This window comes from Lolium perenne, chromosome 3 (assembly GCF_019359855.2).
Source record: "Lolium perenne isolate Kyuss_39 chromosome 3, Kyuss_2.0, whole genome shotgun sequence".
Lineage (NCBI taxonomy): Eukaryota > Viridiplantae > Streptophyta > Magnoliopsida > Poales > Poaceae > Lolium > Lolium perenne.
The window spans coordinates 410,885-431,107 of record NC_067246.2 but is presented as its reverse complement, the minus strand read 5'-3'; the positions used below and the strand labels follow the sequence as shown (position 1 = coordinate 431,107).

Genomic DNA, 20,223 nt, shown 5'->3' with positions numbered 1-20,223 from the left:
CTGAATGCTGATTAAGGTTGTGCTGCAAGTGGAGACTACAGAGTCAGGGGCGGAGCCAGGATTTGGATATTGGGTGGGGTGTAGAATACCCTTGATGAAGAGTTTGAGCTGTCACGCAGAGCGCTTCCCAAAAATCTTATTCACCCTCTTCTGTATAAGATCGCAAAAGCGAGTAGTTCCGGAGACATGTTCTGCCGTTCGCCGGTGCACGCCGGCGGACGGGATGGGGTATGCTAAGTTTGCGACGCAAGCAGAGAGAGTTGGAAAAACCCTAACTTGTGTATCAAATGTGTTACTGCGGCAGTCGGGTAAGGAATTATACAGGCTCAGGAAATCATATGCAACGTGGGCCATGCCCACATCATTTCGAGTTGGTTACAAATATCCCACAAGCCGGGAGCAACCAGAACCGACTAACTACGGCGCGTCCGTGTTTATGACTTTATTCGTTTTCTTGAACTGCACAAAAAAAGGAAATTCTCGGCTCGAGGCTCAGTTCACTCAACACGAATGTGGTGTGACGAGCGAGGAGGAGGAGGAGGAGAAGCGCGCATGTACCACTCATGTTATCACATACTTACTAGTGGTGGAATAACTCACGTTGTAAGGTGGTCTAACTTTCTATCAACTTTACACATGGGACTAAACATTTTACCTTTTGTCACTTCCTTGTGAGTTGCTACCAACTTAGACTCAAACTCTCATGGGCAGCCACAAATATGGGCTTTGAGATTTATCAAAAAATCTGAAATTTAATATGGTCCACTACATATGGCCCAATATATTTAACAACATGATCAACCGAAACACGAAGAAGAAGAAAATGTTGCATGCATCATCAATGCAGGGCCTCAAAATACCAAGTTGCCGACAGGAGGTACAGAAACCAAGGTGCCTTAACGTGGGAATGGCATCAGGGATGCTAGGACACACGCTCCCCCGGAGTTGACCTTATAGGTCGTCCCCTCCTTTTCCTTCCCTTCACTAGGCGGTAAATCTGAATCTCCACTATACAGACAGCAAGGAGCAAGGCCTGCAGTGCCATTGATCTGCTACTAGGTTGCAGCCAGCGAAGTCCGCTGTCCTTCCGAGCCGCAGCCGCAGCAGCAGTTGCTGCTTTCTGTTTGCGCAATACTCCATACAGGTGAGTGATGGCAGTTGCTGCGTGCATATCAGTAGAGTATGCCGGTTTCTTCTATGTTTCTCCTCCTACTGTCTGGGTCACGTTACTGCTCCAGATCTGACAGCCGGTTTATGGTTTCAAGATTCCGTTGATGGGGTCAATGTCCTTCTCGTTTATACAGAAATGATGCCCATTCGTCCAGTTGTAATCAAATCTCAAGTTACCTGGGTATATATTGGGTGTTTCAGTCTATATATTGGCCGGGCTCATAGATACGTACTGAGTTTGCTTTGTTTGCTGCAGGTTACATACGTATACATACATACAAACATACCAACTACAAATGAGACGCAAAGCAGCCCGTACCAAGTAATGTGTCCTTGAACACATGTTACTGGATGAAACCGCAGAGCCCAAAGCCCTACCATTATCACTTTTGGAAGACATCACAGGTGGTTTCTCTGACGACCAGCAGATTGGAAGTGGTGGATTTGCCGTGGTTTATAAGGTATGTATATGTATGCATGCACGTCAAACCCATGCACGTCAAACCCATACAAACATAACGTGTATAAAGTAGATTGCCTAGCCCTTTCCATCAGTTCGGACTTTTGGTTCAAGTGGCTAGTGCATGAATCTTAACATGGTATCAGAGCCCCAAGTCTCGAGTTCAAATCGTGGCTTTCACAATTTATTCTAAAAAATCCCCGCAACCTCCTGCCGTGTGTATCCGGCCTTCCGCTGCCTCTTTGCCTCTCTACACGTGTTGACTTGTCTTCTCGTCTCCCCCTCACACGTGAGAGGGGGTGTTGACGTGTATAAAGTAGATTGCCTAGCCCTTTCCATCAGTTCGGACTTTTGGTTCAAGTGGCTAGTACATGAAGCTTAACAAACTCAACGTAGAGCGTTCCAATCTTTAATCACGCTTTTTTTTCAAAAAAAGAGCTCAAACCCATGCTAACACTTGTGATCGATAGGGAATACTTGGCCATAGGGCGGTCGCAGTCAAGAGGCTGTCTAATGCTTATATGCATGAAGCTGAGTTTCACCGAGAGGTCGAATGCCTGATGCGGGCAAAGCACAAAAATATCGTAAGATTTCTAGGATATTGTGCTAACAGACAAGGAAGTATGGAAAGGTACAACGGGAAACTTGTCATGGCAGATGTACACCAAAGATTGCTTTGTTTCGAGTATATACCTAAAGGGAGTCTTGACAAGTACATCATCGGTATGATCATGTTGCTTCTAACTTTTCTCTTTGTATACTACAAATTGTGTACTATGTCATATAACATCTCCTCTTCCCTTTTATAGATGCATATCGTAACTGGGGAACCTGCTACAAAATTATCAAAGGGATTTGTAAGGGACTACAATACCTTCATGAGAATCATATTATTCACTTGGATCTCAAACCCGCCAATATACTCCTTGATGATAGCATGGTACCGAAGATTGCTGATTTTGGCTTGTCAAGATGCTTCAACGAAAATCAAAGCCGGGATATTACCAAAACTATTTTAGGAACAATGTAAGCTACATAATTCATCTTAAAAGCTCCATCTTTTGCTCTTTGTGATTTAGATTGCACACACTTTGTACATTAATCAGTACTTACACTCATATTTACATGCAGGGGATATTTGGCACCAGAACTTCGCGTAGGGGGTGTAATCACGCGCAGCGCTGACTTGTACAGCCTTGGTGTTATTATCATAGAAATATTGACCGGGCAGAAGGGATGTGAAGCCATTGGGGACGTAAGAACAATATATGCCATTGTTGCTAAGATAATTGCGCTGTTTTATTTTTGGAGAAGAACGCCTAACTTTTAAACTATTGTGATACTTTTACTTTGCAAATTTCATTACTTTGTAGTTTAGGATGTTGCATAATATATTTTCTACAAGGATAGAACTAGAAAGAAAATTTTGGCTCCAACAGAATCAACATTGCATACCACTTTTAACATAAAAAAAATTCCGTTAGCTTGATACTTTAATTAATAAAAATCAATTTACATAATTAATGACAGATCTGACATTAATCTATTGGGATACTACTTATTTTTTAGAAATTTTTGTTGTCAGTTTGATCCTTTCTTGTATGTGGTCCCTTACATATCTCAGCTCCCTACATAATTTCTTAGGTACTTGAAAGCTGGAATGGTAGGTTGGAGAGATCACAACAAGAGACATTATGTGAACAAATACGAGTATGCTATGAGACGGCTTTAGAGTGTACAGACTACAATCCAAAGAAGAGACCGGCTAGTGCACAGAAAATAATTGATAGACTTCATGAGATGGAAAGTATCCAGGTTTGTTAAAATTTTGAGAGTTTGTGTACTTCCCTTAATTTTGAGGTTCTACTGGTACCACTTGGAACCTTGCGGTGGAACCATTTGAGCTGCTAGAAATGGGCTTTGGCGCATGATGAATAGTGTAAAGCTACATAATTCCTCTTAAAATTGGAGTTCTAGTTTTTCATAGGTTAAACCTCTTTAAGTTTGACCAAAAATCTATAAAAATATGTCGATGTCCATAACGTCAAATTTATTCAAATAAATTTATAAAACTAAATATGTTTTTTGATGTCGATATATTTTCTAAAAACTAGGTTAAACTTAAGTTGTTGATTTAGGACAAACTAGAACGTCGATTATTTTGGATGGATACCTTTGTTTCATAACAAAAGTAGCTTTAGATTTTTTGTTAATCTGACATCTTTTAAGTTTGACTATCAATTAATATAGAGTTAACAAAGCACATATAACACACACAAAAAATTAGAACTATATATGTCATAGTTGTCGAAAAAAACTATATCTGTCATGGAATATATTTTCATAATACTTGACAAAATTTGTCAGAAATAATATACCCCTTTAATTCTACCTGCCGTTTTTAATTTCCAATAGTGTCATATGTACAGCTTTGATTAGCACTTCATTGTTCACGCGAGCGTGAAAGTATAAAATTAAGATACTTGTGTTTTATGAAATTATTGTTTATTAAAAATATAAACATCTGTGTCACAAAAGTTTGGTGGCACACTTCCTAGCAAGTCATGCATATTTTAATAGCTGCAGTTGTTTGAAAAAAAAATGCCTACGTGCCACCGGTCAAACCAATTTTGGACCTATACACTGCACGACTTAAAAACAATTAGGACCGCCGCTACAGCACTTCAAAAGTTCAAAGTAAGAGGACCCGCACGCATACAGTAGTTAAAACACACGTTTAGGGTTTTCGTGGATGGAGCAACGTGCTCCCCACCTCTTCTATTTATATACTTGGTAGGTTACAATACAAGGCACATACGTATGTGGACCGATACAAATACACACGTATGTGGACCGATCTCTTAACACTCCCCCTCAATCTAAACTACTATTACATACAAGGTTTAGATTGGTTCGAAATCGGTCTAGCATCTGCCGTGTCGCTGGCTTAGTGAAGATGTCAGCCAGCTGATCATTAGAAGAGATAAACCTTACCACCAGAGCGCCATCAGCCACCTGCTCTCGCACAAAATGGAAATCAATCTCAATGTGCTTGGTCCTAGCATGGAAGACTGGATTCGCCGTTAGGTAGGTAGCACCCAAATTATCACACCATAAAATCGGAGCTTGCCGCTGGGTAACACCAAGTTCTCGAAGCAATGAACAAACCCACATAGCTTCGGCTGCTCCATTTGCAAGAGCCTTATACTCTGCCTCAGTGCTAGACCTGGAAACCGTGGGCTGCTTCTTCGAACTCCATGAAATAAGGTTCGGACCCACGAACACTGCAAAACCACTCGTAGAGCGTCGATCATCAACATCTCCAGCCCAATCTGCATCAGTAAAAATACTAACACTCTGCTGCAGTGACCTCCTAATGCGAAGCCCTGTATCCAATGTTCCCTTGACATAACGAAGGATACGTTTTACAGCCTCCCAATGTACTTCAGTGGGTTGAGACAAGAACTGGCAAACCTTGTTGACAGCAAAAAAGATATATCTGGACGTGTGAGAGTCAAATACTGTAGACTACCAACCACACTGCGATATCTGAAAGAATCCTCTGGACCAAGAAGTGCACCAGTATCTCGAGCAAGCCGCTCAGTGGGCACCATCGGAGTGGAAGTGGGGTTACAATTCTCCATATTAACCCGATGCAACAAGTCTAGCGCATAGTTGCGCTGCATAAGTGTCATGCCCCCTGAATTGTACGACGCTTCCAATCCAAGGAAATATTCCAGAACGCCAAGATCCTTGATAGGAAAAGTGGCAGACAGAGAGCGAACAAGACCCTCAACAATAGCAGTAGTGGAACCAGCAATGACGATGTCGTCAACATAAACCAACATGAAAACTTGAACACCACGCTGATTGAAGATGAACAAGAATGTATCAGCCCGGGAAGGAAGAAACCCCAGCTGAAAAAGGCGAGTACTCAAGCGAGCATACCAAGCACGAGGGGACTGCTTCAGACCAAAGATAGCACGCTGCAACTTGCATCCATGAGAGGGAAAACGGACATCCTCAAAACCAGGGGGCTGCTGCATATAGACATCTTCTGTCAGAAAACCATGGAGAAAAGCATTGCTGACGTCAACCTGACGAAGGGTCCAGCCTCGAGAAACAGCTAGAGAGAGAACCAGGCGAATGGTGGCTGGTTTGACAACAGGACTGAAAGTATCACCATAGTCAATGCCGTGCTCTTGAGTGAACCCGCGAGCAACCAGGCGAGCTTTGTGCTTCTCAACTGAACCATCTGGACGATGCTTGGTTTTGAACACCCACTTGCTGCCAACAATATTAGTGCCAGGTGGTCGAGGAACCAGAGTCCAGGTCTTCGTCTGAGCGAGAGCGGTGAATTCATCCGTCATTGCGGCGCGCCACGCCGGTTCACGAAGAGCATCATGGTGAGACACCGGCGCTGCAAAGAGAGCACGGCGACGAGTATCGTACCGCACAGTGCCGTCGGTGTAGTGCTTCTCACGACGAGTGTTGTCACGCAGACGAGTGACCATGCCATGGCCAGGCTGTGAGGCCGCCGGAGCCGGCTGCTCAGCTGACGGCCCGCCAGGCGATGGAGCTGAAGGCGGTGGCGTGGGCGCGCCACACGCAGGCGATCCGAGAGACGATGCAGGAGACGATGCAGGCGACGAGGGAGGGCACGCCGAAGACGTGACCGCATCCGTACCAGTGTGACCCGGAGGCGGCGCGGCAACATCCGCGCCGTGAAGACCCGACGGTGATGTGGCAGCATCCGAGTGGGGCGCGGTTCCCGGGGCATGCACATGCATGTCCATAGCCGGAGGAGAGACGTCGACCACCGCGGTATTCTGCACAGGAAGATCAACAGCTGGAGAGGACATGTTAGTGGACAGGTAAGATAGGTCATATTGACGCACATGATCACTCGTAGCCGGTTTAGTGACAGGGAAATTAATAGCTTCACGAAGAGTGGGAATATCAACCGTAACCCCAGGAGTGGCATACGGAAACACGGATTCATCAAAAACGACGTCACGGGAGATGTAGATACGACCCGTGGATTTATCAAGACACTTGTAGCCCTTGTGCATAGGACTATAGCCCAAGAAAACACACATCTTGGATCTAAACTCAAGCTTGTGAGCATTATACTTGCGAAGACTCGGCCAACACGCGCAGCCAAAGATACGGAGAAACTCGTAATTGGGCTGAATTTTGAGAAGGCGGAAAAGTGGTGTCTCTTTGGTAAGAACGGGTGTAGGCATGCGATTAATCAAGTAGCAAGCCGTCAGGAAAGCCTCATCCCAGAAACGTAAAGGGAGAGAGGAGTGGGCGAGCAAGGCAAGACCTGTCTCGACCAAGTGACGGTGTTTGCGTTCAGCGACACCGTTTTGCTGGGAGGTATGAGGGCAGGAGACACGGTGTGAGACTCCCGTGCGCTGAAAATACTGATGGAGTTTATGATATTCACCGCCCCAATCGGATTGGACAGCTTTAATTTTGGTGTTCAAAAGGAGCTCAACATGAGCCTGAAAAGCATAAAACACCCGTTCAACATCAGATTTATGTTTAAGGAGATAGATCCAACGAGAATAGTCATCGATAAAGCTAACATAGTACTTAAAACCACCGGAAGAAGCAATAGCAGGACCCCAAACATCAGAGTGTATAAGCTCAAGAGGCATAGTGGTAACACGATGAGACAAAGTATATGATAGTTGATGACTTTTGGCACACTGATAAGCATCACAAACCAAACGAGGACTAGTGGAAGTACAGGATAAATCATGGTTCTTAACAATAGTGTGAACGACATTATTTGTGGGATGACCTAGACGCTGATGCCACTGAGACGATGAAGCCTTGGCACCAAAAAGAGCACGACGAGTGGACGGCGAAGACGCACGGCTAAACGGAACGGGGTAGAGTCCGCCATGACTTCTACCGTGAAGCAGAATTCTCCGGGTGACCTTGTCCTTAACACAGAAAAAATATCGGTGAAATTCAACAAAGACATCATTGTCACAGACAAGGCGATAAACAGAGAGAAGATTCTGACTAATATGTGGGACATGAAGGATATTATTCAGTTTTAGTTGTGAACCGGCTAAAGAAGAGTGACCAATGTGGGCAATAGACAAACCTGCACCGTTGGCCACCTGAACCTGATCCGTCCCGCCATAGCGCTCCTGCATGTGGAGACGCTGAAGATCATTTGTCAGATGATCCATCGCCCCGGTGTCCATCATCCAGGGCGGAGAGCTGGTCGATGCCGAGTTGCCGACACGCTGCTGGTTGTTGCCGGTGCGCTGCTGGTTGCTGCCGCGCACGAAGTCGGGGTTGAAGCGGTTCCGACAGTCATCGGCGATGTGCCCCCAATAGCCGCAGATTTGACACTGCGGGCGCTGACGCCGGCGTCCTCCGTTCTGGCCGCGGTTGCCACCGCCGCCGTTACCACCGTAATTGCCGCCAGTTGGGCGACCGTTGCCGTTGCCGCCCGCTGGCGGTCCGTAGGGCTGGGCGTGGCCGCCCGCCGGCGACCCATAGCCGCCTCCACCGTTACCGCCGTAAGTCTGACGGCCGCTGTTGCCCCCGCCGTAACCGGGCTGAGAGCCTCCGCCAGAGAAGGCGGGCAAGGGTGCGCGGGGCTGCCAGGGAGCACCACCACGAGCAGCAGCATTGGCAGACGAGGCCCACTCCTCGGTCTCAGCCAGCTGTGACAGCTGCAGGCCCTCGTAGTTCAGGACCATGGAATAGAACTCGGCAGCAGTAACCACCCTGGTGATCATGTTCAGGGACGCCGCGATCGGATTGAAAGCGGAGCCGAGGCCGGTAAGCATGTAATCGATGATTTCATCGTCACGAAGAGGAGACCCAGCGGTGGCCATGGCGTCAGCCAGAGCCTGCACCTTGTGCATATACTCGCTTGCGGTCGCATCGCCCTTCCGCAGTCCCTGAATTTGGCGACGGAGATGCCTGACTCCAGCGCGGCTCTGCGCGGAAAACATGGCTTGGATTGCCGTCCAAGCCGCGGCCGCCGTCTTGCAGCCGAGGAGCTGGCTCGCGATCTCCTCAGTTATGGAGGAGAGGAGCACGCCCAGCACCTTCTGGTCCTGAGTCCACCACGTACCATACGCGTGGTTGTCAACCTGCCGAGCGACGTCGTCGGTGCCCTCGGTGATGGTCTTGGCTGGCGCCGCCACCGTGCCGTCGAGGTAACCATGGAGCGAAGCCCCGGAGAGGTTGGTGAGCGTAAGAGCACGCCACAGAGCGAAGTTGTTGCGATCGAGATGAATCCCAACAGTGGGAACCGTGGGAGCAGTTGTCGGCGCGGGCGGAGAGACAACCGGTCAGATGACGGAGAGCTGCATCGCTGCGCTAGAGGAACCCATCGGAGAGGGCGGCGGCGATGAGATCGGATCGGGAGAAGGGAGACCCGTGCGGCGGCTGTAGGCTCTGATACCAAGTTAAAACACACGTTTAGGGTTTTTGTGGATGGAGCAACGTGCTCCCCACCTCTTCTATTTATATACTTGGCAGGTTACAATACAAGGCACATACGATACAAATACACACGTATGTGGACCGATCTCTTAACAACAGTTTCGTCCAAATTTTTTGGACCTCCCATACATTTTACACTACTCTTTTCATTATTTTTCCATGCTTTTTTACGTGAGTATTTGGAATATGAAAGTAGAAAATTTGACCTTTAAAACTCAGCAATGAAATTTTAGTTGTTTGTTGATTTGGTAGCATGCGTGAATACCTGAAACTACTATGTTTTCAAAGTCATCATGGTTTATGAGCAGTTTTACAAATATAGACTCAGTTTATATGGTTCATACACAATTATAATTATTGTAATCTATTTAAGTTAAACAAAGTTTCAAAGTTCTAAAAAAGAATCAATATCTTGCGCCATGCAATTTATCCCACATCGAAAAAATGTTAGAAGCTGGACAATGTAGTGAGATCCCAACAAATCCAAGCAGGATTTTGATCACAGCCAAGAAGCACACGAATTGATGAGGCAGGGACTCCCCTATTTCGAAAAAAAAGGAAGGACACGAATGATTTTGGCTGCAAAACGTGCGATGAATGGTCAAGTGGCCGAACAAAAAGAACGTTACCCGATGCATGAATAATGTGCTTATAAAAGTGCAATTTAATGAATTTGTCTGAAGACTTTCTTTTTTTCTTTTCTTCCGCATCCGCTATGCTTTGTTTATCAACGTGGCATTTGGAAAGACTAACACATGGCTCCGCCTCTACTGTTGGCTAGACGGCGGAGGCTTCATCTTCTACAAGCTCAGGGGTGACGGTGACCAAATCGAAGCGGATGAGAAACACCTGGGTATCCAGAGTGTTCCGATCCATACCCACCGTTGAGAGAGGCAGCGTTGCAGCAGCAGAGGGTCCTTTGCGGCGGGGCTCGATGCACATGCCAGTTGAGAGTAAGTCAACCCTGCCCATGAAGGCCGACGAGGTAGTCGAGATGGCATGCCCATCGGAAGTGCAGTTCTTCTCCCAGGAGGGCTACCATGTGTACTAATCTCCCAAGCTCATATACCTCAAAGTCGTCATCATCACAGCAGAGGATCTGTTGCCGGACGAGGAGCGTCGCTGTCGCTCTCTCGCGCCCACCATTGCCAAGATACAACACGGCGAACAGATCCGACAGACTCGGCAGCGACAGGGGTTCCCGAACCCGGTGTGGGACGAGGAGTTAATTTTGGTTGTGAGTGAGCCACTAGAGGGCAATCTCATTGTGACAGTGGAGGAGTGCGTCGGCCCGACGACACGGGAGCCTATCGGCCGCATGATCATACCGGTCCATTCGCCATATGTGTCGCGCAACGACCTGGCCACGTCGGTGCGGTACCATTGGTTCAGCCTAACGCCCCCCATCAAGGACAGAGGCTCCAGGACATTGGACGCCAAGATCTCACTGAAGATGAGCCTGGAGACGGCGTACCACGTGTTGGAGGAGCCGACACAGTACGCTAGCGACCTGCAGCCGGCGAACCAGGTGAGGACCTGCTCTTGTTTTTGACTCCATCCGTCCTCCATTAATTAACTTTAATTTAATATAAAGTTGATCGGACTTCAGTAAAGAGCTTGGAGGAATGCATTAGCAAAAATACTAATAGTGGTGTCAGGTAGAGGGTAGGAGGGTGCACCGATCGACCACGTACTACACTTTGTTTGTAGTAGAAGCATACTGTTTTCGATAAACGCCATTTTATTACTTAAAAGTTTTAAGGATTACCCCCGGCTTTTGCACTATTAAGATGTACACGACCTCTAGCATGGAAAATCATCTTTGGTTCATAGATGCATACTATGCACCCGTTGTCTAAAAATAATATTTCAAAATGTTAACATTCTTTGTTCACACACTAAGTTTCACAAAGAAATACTCCCTCTGATCCATATTAGTTGCAACTAATATAGATGTATCTAGATATATTTTAGTTCTAGGTACATTCATACTAGTGTCAAGTAATATGAATCGGAGGGAGTAACATTATTTATGAGCTGCGTAAAAATGACAATTTTCGGTGATCTAAAATAGCTTTTCACGTGACATGTTTTCATTTTTTTATGTAGGCCATATAAAATGTTCTTTTTCCACAAACTTTTGTGAGTGAACATAGTATGTCTAGATGTACATCTAGAAAAAAAAAATCAGAATTTTTTGACATTTTAGAATAAATTTAAAATACATTTTTCTTAATATGTGCATTTAGATCTATGAGCCAAAACCCCATATCCCTCTAGCATACTGTATTTTACAATATATATAGGGTGTACTTATTTCTCAGTCGACCGAGAACTAACTTCGTTCTCAGTCAGATGATGTCATCAAATCTCAGATACAACTCATGTTGTAACTGACAACTAGCACGAACCACAAAACAAATTTAACGGTGTAAGACTTGAGTGAGCACGAACTTAGTTATCATCTATCTGAGAACTAGCAAAACCTATATATAATACCTGCATAGTTTTTATTATGTACATGTAATCATTATTTAACACATTATATACTTGATCTTCATCATCGGTACCCGTACGGTGAGAGAAGAATCTTGGCAAGAGCGCAATTGGCATCCTCAAGGTGGGCATCCTCGGCGCGCGTGACCTGGTGGTGGGCATGAGGAACCGGCCGTATGTCGTCGCCAAGTATGGCACCAAGTGGGTGCGCACTCGGACGCTGCTTGGCACGACGCAGGATCTGCAATGGGACGAGCACTACACCTGGGACGTGTTCGACATCAGCACCGTCATCACTCTCGCCATCTTCAACCTTGCAACGCATGGCGTCGACGGAGCGAGGGACCAGACGATCGGCAAGGTGCGCGTCCGCCTCTCCACGCTTGAGAGCGACCGTGTGTACACCCACTACTACCCACTGATGGCGCTGTCCTCGTCGGGGCTGAACAAGACCGGGGAGCTCCACCTTGCCATCCGGTTTACGTGCACATCATGGGCAAACATGCTGGCGCTGTACGGCCGGCCACTGCTGCCCAAGTTGCACTTCACGAAGCCCCTCTCCGTGGTGCAGCTGGACTACCTTCGGATCCATGCGATAAAGATGGTGGCGGCGCGTTTAGGCAAGGCGGAGCTGCCGATGAGGAAGGAGGTGGTGGAGTACATGCTCGAGATCAACTCTCACATGTTTAGCATGCGACGTCTGAAGGCCAACTTCTACCGGATCACCTCGCTCTTATCGGGCGCCGTCACCGTCGGCAAGTGGTTCGACGGCATCTGCAAGTGGCACAACCCGCTGTCGACTATCCTTGTACACGTGGTGTTCGTGCACCTTGTGTTCTACCCCTGGCTCATCCTGCCGATGGCGTTCCTCTTCACGGCAATGATCACGGCCTGGAATTACCGGCACCGGCCACAGCTGCCCCCGCAAATCGACACGGCGCTGTCCTACCTGGATCAGGCTCTCCCCGACGAGCTGGACCAGGAATTTGACACGTTTCCAACTTCAAAGCCGGATGACATCGTGCGAATGAGGTACAGTCGACTCAGGAGCCTCGCCGGCGAGGTGCAGACGGAAGTCGGCGACCTAGCCAAGCAGGGGGAGCGGGCGCTGGCGCTGCTCCATTGGCATGACCAAAGGGCTACGCTCATCTTCATCACGCTCTCGCTGGTGCTGGCCGTTCTGCTCTACATAACGCCGACGCGGGTGGTGGCCATCATCATGGGACTATACTTCCTTCGGCCCCCGTGCTTCAGGAGCAGTACAAACCTGATCTTCAACATGTGGAGTCGTCTACCCTCAGACGACGATGTGATGCTATAAGGTATGCTCCGAGCTTCGTTAGGAAGAATTATTTCCCAGACCAAAGGTCAGGTGAGCATAACATCATCTATGGGAGAGCCTGCGCCTGCAACATCTCATTCGGGTCCCTCACGGAATTAGCTTTTACAAGGTATAGTTTAAGTAAAACTTTGACCACCAAATTTTCAACAAAATATGAGATGTATGCCATAAAATATGTACCATTATATTCATAATTTAAAAAGTTTTCGATGAAATATTTTTTATAATATATAATTTATATTTAGTGCACGCGTGTTAAACCGAAGGGAGTACATTTTCTTGAGATCAATGATGCGTAAATTATATCCAAACATCGACACCCTAACATGCAACAAGGTTTATTACGTGCACCAGCCGACCTAAGTCTTATAAAATTTATTTCCTCAGCCATCTTCTGCTAAGGGATGTTTGGCCGTGGCCCTCTTCTTCTATGTGATTGATACGTTTCCAGAGCGTATTCTCGAAAAATCTTCTGCTAGGGGATGCACAAAATTGTTTGCCGTTCATCGCACATGCCAAACGTGAAGTCATCAAATACCTGCAACAAGGCTTTCATATCTTCAACAAGCGGACCATGGATTGATTAATCTATGTCCTTGTTCGTGAGCTCCTAGAGTCAATCATCTCATGTTTGCGGACGATTCAGTTTTGCTTGTTGAGGCGAATAAAAATGATTTTACAAATGCATGAGGAATGCTGGGGACAGATGATAAATAGGGAGAAGTCCTTAGTTATGTGCAGTGCATAGCTGATCATTCATAGTATTGGATTAGCTGCAACTATGGTGCTCTAATTATCCTGGCGTGGTAATTATCTTTATTTTCAGTCAAGGGAATGGCTGTTGGCGTCATGAACACCAGAATTGTCATGACATCCTATTGTTGGAACCGTATCTAGGCAACATGGCACACACTGACTTTGTCAAATTCTTTGTGCTAAACGCAAGAGTGTTGGAGTCGATGACATTTCATATTTGATGCCAAAGTCAAACTATGGCGAGTTCTTGGCAGCACATCGTTGTAAGCTTGAGCTGGAGGAGAAGGCTTCAAGAAACGCTCAGTTTCATTTCACAACTGCTTGCTTGGAACGCCAAGCAACTCCTCGATCTTGGCTTACATGCCCTTCATATGTAGATGCTCAAACTGTGTATTCCTCAGTTGTTGCTACATACCAAATTTTGTGTTTCATCCAAACTGAATTAGTTCATTTGTTTGATGTTTCCTTCTATTTTCTATCACCAGATCTTGTGACATTTGAACAAGGTTTCATTATACTTATTTTTGCAATATGTTGTGTGTATTGGTCTTGTCCAATGTATTTTCAAATATAACTAAATGACATTCATTCAAACATAGGGGTAACTTGAAATAAAGAGATTTCGAAAAACAATTAACTAGCAATATCCAATACATTGTCCACAAAAGCAAACATACAAACTGCATGTGTCAACCAAGAGAGTGTTTGGGTTGGATGGAGTTGGTGACACAAAAAAGAATCATCACAAAACTTGTCCCAAACGTAGTGTATTAAGCATAAAGTTGACTTAAACCACTGACCATCACCTCATCTCCCCCACTTCTGACGAGGCGACATGACAATTCCATCAAACTATTTTGTACGATTTGCATAGTGTACTCCCGAGAACAACAATGTTAGTATTAGGTTACAGGAGGGGGTAGAGAAAATACACATGTACTACAGAGTATGCGACTCCAGCCTGTTTCCGAAACCTGCCTTACAGAACAGCACATGGAAGTTTATGTACCTCTTCCAAATATCATCTCCTCAAACTGAACCAGGTTTTCCTAATATTCCATTTAACCCATGATCCTACCGTAATTGCTGACTGAACCAACTAGTATTTCCATCTTACAGCTTGCCAGCAAATACCTGCAGTAAAACTTTTGTCTATCTGCATCTGAAGATCAGGCCTCCCATGCAAGTAGTCATCAAAATTGTACCCGAGGTCGTCGGCAGCTCACTGGTCAACTGAGTTAACCTGTAATTGTAGGTAGTTATGAATCATACACAGGTAACACGGGCAGACATAGAGAAACAATCCATCCATTATAAACAGCTTTACTTTTTTTTGCATTTGCAAAAGCTTGGACGGCACATATGCTTACAGTGCTCCTTACCAGTTTTGACAAAAACGAATTCCAATTACGCTCTGTCCACATTACTGCACAATGCGCTTCCTTTTCGACCTCTTGCCCTTCTTTCCGGTGTAAGTAGGAAGTTTCTTGTCGGTGCTGGCAATGTAAGTTTCCTCCACGGCTCCTCCCTGTTGTCACGTTTACATGAGTAACTGAACATGAATTTCAAATTTCATGTTCTCATGAACTATTTGCAGGGAAATAACTGATGACTAGCTCCAGTTGTCCACATCACAATGCTCCAGCAATACAGATGAATCAAGGAAAACGAGTACCTCCTCTGTAGTATCCTCATCCGACTCTTCATCATCTGAAGTTGATGCTGAACCATTCGAATCTCCTGCACCAAGTGCCTTGGTAGCTTTTCTCCTGTTCTCCTCTTCCTTTAGCTGCTTAAATCTGCTTAGAATATTTTCGATGTTACAACCAGCATATATAGTTAAAATAGATGGCAGATGAAGTTTGAAGTCACCTTTCCCCACCCTGGCCTGATTGAGCACCCGAACGCTTTGCTCGTCCAGCAGTTATGATTCCGCTTGCTCCCTCATTCACGACAGGCTTTGCTCCTCCCAGTTTCCGCAACCATATCTGTTGGGCTGTGCTGAGGACGTTGTTTGTAAACCTACATGGAGTCAACACACAGTACAGATTTTGATCAACTGCAAAAACTCACTGGGGAAGGAAGGAGTACATGTAATGTAGCACTAACAGAAGATGCACATACCAATAAATGGACAATCCTGATGGCACCGACAGAGAGAAATACCCAATCATAAATGGAAGAAACTTCAGAATAAGTTGAGTGTTCTTCTGCGATGGATCAGTACTCTGCAGCAAACAGAAGCACCAAAGTTTAAAACTGAAAGCTTTTATAGCGGTGCTGTAACATAATAAAGAGACATTCACCTGGGGTGGCTTCATGATCTCCATGGAGACAAACTGTGAAGCAACAAGTAGCACAGGCAACACAAGATAGCATATGCTGTCATGCCAGCCTATTGGCGGATGACCATCCTGCACAATTCATTTCAAATGTTAGTACAAATTTCAACATATTTCTGTGATGCGAGTATATAACTAGTGCAGTGTCACTTCTCTAAAAGCATAATCCAAGAAAAAGATATCATACATCATTTAAACAAGATTGATATGCTACATGGCCAACTTTTTCAGTCATGGTGCTACAGTACATATTTTAAAATCCGGCATAGCAAATCCTGCCGTTATCTCACAACAACATCAAATAATTTGTTGCCTGGGTACTGCTGAATGTATTGGCCAAGTAGCTACGGGAAGCAACATCATATTGCTAACAGTGGCTCAGCTGAAGTACAAAAGATTTTCCCTGAAACCAACCACGAATGCACAATCTCGCACATGCTTATAGGTAACTAATTTTATTACCACAAAAGGGAAGAGCCATGAAATGCCAGCGCCACTTTGACGAGCAGCAATCGTTGTAGGGCCTCCCAAAGATGGAATCCAGAAAAATCCCTCTGTAAGCAACCCCTGCATGTCATAGAAGCCACTTAGTCCAAAGACTCTAGAAGAACAAACTTCAAAAGGTAGGTTTATTTTTTTAGGTGAAGAAGTAGGATTTAGCATACCTCATTTGCTACATTTGAAAGAGCTTGGTAGAGTCCAATCCAGACAGGTATTGTCGCCAAAGTTGGCAAACATCCTGGCAGAACCGACAAGAATAAGACACTACTCAAGAAAAGATTATAACAGTAAAAACTAAATAGTATTCCAGCTTGGTAACAGAAAAAATGGCATTCTACGAGAAAATACTTTTTTTTATAATGGAAGATTTATGAAAAATAAAAGTCTTTCAGAAGCCAATATGCAGATGGATCAGCGAAGTCAATTAAGTATAGAAGTAACTTGGGTTAGGATGAGAAAATTAAGAAACCTGCTAGAGGATTAACTCCAGCTGTCTTGTATAACCGAGCAGTCTCCAGCTGTATTCTTTCCTAATAAAGTTATGCAGAAGCAATAGATCAGATACAGACAAAAGAATTCTGCTACAGAGGATGAAACCAAAACCACCTCATTAGGGGAAACATAATTTTATTAGGGGAAACAAATCAAAAGACCCCCCCTCTAGTATATCCATGGTAAAATTTCAGGCAAACAAGACAAACCTGATTGCCTTCGTATCTCTTCTGAATAGCCTTGAGCTGTGGCTGCAAATTCTGCATCGCCAGAGTTGATTCGACCTAAAAACAAGACAAGCAGCACTGTTATAAATCCTACTCAATTCATTTATATGCATGAGAGGATGCTCATCGGTTTGGTTCAAGTCAGGTTAGACCCTCCACCTGCTGTTTCGTTAGCGGTAAAGTCGCAGCCTTCACGACGACGGTGAGCAGGATGATAGCAAACCCGTACGCGTAGGGCACATGGACCGCCGATAGACCATCCTTCATCACCTGTATGGCAGAGCTCAGTTAGCATCAGTATTCAGCACCACGAACTCAACAAATGTCATGTTCCTAAGAATTGGAAAAACCAAAAAATGCCCCCAGATGTTAGCATTTGGGATTGGAACTAGTAAAGAACAAAATGGCTAAAACCACAGTTTGGATAACCTAGGCTCCTCGGGCACCTCTATTCAGCAGCAAACTGGAGCTACTAAGCATTGGACTGGTGAGTGTTGTAGCAAGTGTCAGTGAGTCAGACAGAAAGGACACGCCAGGAACTTGCATAAACCATTTGGGACCTGAACTTTCAAAAACCAAATTCCTAAAAGTACAATTTGAGTAGCAAAGCCTTCCAGGGAACCTCTTTCCACACCCAAACTGGAGCGGCTGAAGCTTCGGACTGAGGTACTCTAATAAGTTTCAGAGTAACTTGGAGTATGAGTGCCGGTCATACTCACCAGGAACTTTCACCCAATGGCAATTCTACCAAAGAACAAACTTGCTACATGCGGGTAATAATAGGTGGTGTTTATTAGCCAAGTAAGTTTAATCCCCAAACAGGAGCAACCGATGGGTGTTCTAATAAGTTTTCAGAGTTGTTGCACCAAAATTCCCAGCCATAGTCGACTCGCCAGGAACTTGCATACTGCTCAATCCAATGAAAATTCTACGCATACTGCTCAAACCAATGAAAATTCTACCTAAGAAGAACAAACTAGCAAGCTCCACGCAGGATAATACCAAACATCCAAGCAATAATGGAGCAGCAGGCTCGGAGAAGAGAGGGCTGTGCGACTGTGCTTCCTGCACCAAGGTCCAGGCTTTACCTTGAGCACGACCTCCATGGCGTCGGAGATGAACCCGAACCATCCGCCGCTCTTCTGCACCGCCTGCTCCACATCCCCTCCTGCCGCTCCCCCGGCCCCCGCGACGACGGCCGCGTCGGCGAGCGTGTAGAGCGCCGCCTCGGCGCGCTCGAGCGCCGCGTGGAGGCCTCCCACGGAGTCGAGCCCGGGCAGGCTCGCCCTGACCCTGCACCCCGCCGCGCGTCGGCACCCGCTCCGGCTGAGCGACGGGAGCGGTGAGAGCCGGGCGGCCGCGGTGGCGCGCGGGAGGGAGGGGAGCAGCGAGGAGGAGAGGAGCGCCTTGGCCATCGCGGCGGGGCTAGGGTTTCATGCACCGGCGGGGGCGGAGGTGGTGGGAGGAGCGAGTGGTGGTGGTGCGGAAGCAGAGGAGTGGAGAAGGAGAAGACGACGATGGCGCTTTATCCTCTCCGGACTCGCCGCACCTGAATTCTTCCCGAAATGAGAATTTCGTTTCAAATTTGCCTAATTTTCAAATGCACCAGACCAAAAAAAAAAAACGCCAAAACAATTGAACGAGCCCAAGGTTCAGTTTGTGATTTCTGAAAAAATTAGAATGACATGGTTGTTTTTTAAAGAATATAAAATAGTTGGTGCCGGCTTATGGCTAATGTTGACCTTATGCATTTTGATATTTTTTACAGAACGTGTGTCCCAGCTTATGGGTAAGGTCAACCTTACTCTTTGTGGCTTGTGGGAAATTTAAACTCGGTTTCAAAGATCAACTCAAACTCCACGGTTTTGTGCTATGCTATTGGCGACAAAAATATTTTGTTTCACAGGGTCTTGGCTGATTTCTCTAAAATTATCTCTCTTCTTTTTTCTCACTGACCTAATCCATGTCCAAAATTTCTCATCAATTCCGCTCCCAACCATGTGTTCGCTCCAGAGGTTGGTTGAAAACAGATGTGCCCTTAACGTGTACAGAAATCCAAGATGTTTTTGCACAAGAATGTTCTCATTCCAACAAGGGTTGGCACGCTTGGTTGGTTTCGTTTCAACCGAGCACCGGACGATCCGTCGTCAGAGGAACACGTCAACACGCCTTTCTCTAGTGGCTCATCTCGTCACCAGCTCCCTGAGTTCAACAGTGGAATCTTCATATTTTGGCAAAATAAAAGTTGTATTAGGAAAGATAGGAAAGGACTCCACTGATATAAACTCTACTTCCATTCTACTAATTCATTTATTTTGCTCATATGAGAGTCAGAAAAACCTAGAGAGTTTTTCACAGTAAATTCTTCAGAAAAGACAGGCAACGTGTTCACATCACAGTTGCTTCTCCTCTTGGCCATAAACAAGACACACAGACAGAGAAGAGAAGCAGAGGCTATACATGGGAGCGGCATGGCTCGCTGCCAGCCACATGTAAACCAAAAAAAGATCTTAAATTCCTTTGCAACCTCCTCTTCTCCCAGCCTCCAGGCATTATAGATCATGTTTCTTTACAGTAAGAAAATATACATCTCGTTTTTTTTACAGCAAGCAAATATATCTTTGTAATTCAGACATGTAAAAAAACATTTTTGCTGACAAAGTATCACCCAGGAACCAGGATGTGATTTACTATCAACTGCTGTGAAAACTAAGCTCACCAGTTCAGTAGTACCAGCAATTACCAAGCTGGTAGCACAGATTCAAGCGACACAATACCAAGTTTCTACTTGTGCCAAAAACGGTCCGGATCATAGTATGCTAAGATGACGCCTAAGATAGTGATTACAGCAACAAAGAACAACAGCGATATCATCGACAGACGCTGCTCAGAGTAGTAGCTGTCAACATCATTATGAACCCGATCCTCAGAATACATCCTTGTCCTCAGACA

General features: G+C 45.7%; 1 protein-coding gene and 1 pseudogene across 1 annotated transcript; one reads left to right on the top strand and one right to left on the bottom strand.

Annotated features, from left to right (window-relative positions):
- Positions 1-1,496: 1,496 nt before the first annotated feature.
- Positions 1,497-13,100, top strand: LOC127338002 (multiple C2 domain and transmembrane region protein 5-like; annotated as a pseudogene).
- A 1,451-nt stretch (positions 13,101-14,551) lies between these two features.
- Positions 14,552-18,751, bottom strand: LOC127340587 (inner membrane protein ALBINO3, chloroplastic). The gene is made up of 12 exons (XM_051366323.2): positions 18,360-18,751; positions 17,431-17,541; positions 17,254-17,328; positions 17,022-17,082; positions 16,717-16,790; positions 16,514-16,618; positions 16,016-16,123; positions 15,834-15,937; positions 15,582-15,731; positions 15,385-15,508; positions 15,092-15,237; positions 14,552-14,952 (listed from the first exon to the last, which is right to left on the bottom strand). The coding sequence occupies exons 1-11, from the start codon at positions 18,684-18,686 to the stop codon at positions 15,133-15,135; spliced, it is 1,344 nt and encodes a 447-aa protein (XP_051222283.1). The 5' UTR covers positions 18,687-18,751; the 3' UTR covers positions 14,552-14,952; positions 15,092-15,132.
- Between the last annotated feature and the right edge of the window lie 1,472 nt (positions 18,752-20,223).

Coding starts and splice junctions, on each gene's coding strand:
- LOC127340587 (XM_051366323.2), bottom strand. CDS start 18,686: ATGGCCAAGGCGCTCCTCTCCTCCTCGCTGCTCCCCTCCCTCCCGCGC. Junction 17,542..18,359: donor CCATGGAGGTCGTGCTCAAG/GTAAAGCCTGGA, acceptor TCTGCCATACAG/GTGATGAAGGATGGTCTATC. Junction 17,329..17,430: donor TACCGCTAACGAAACAGCAG/GTGGAGGGTCTA, acceptor TCTTGTTTTTAG/GTCGAATCAACTCTGGCGAT.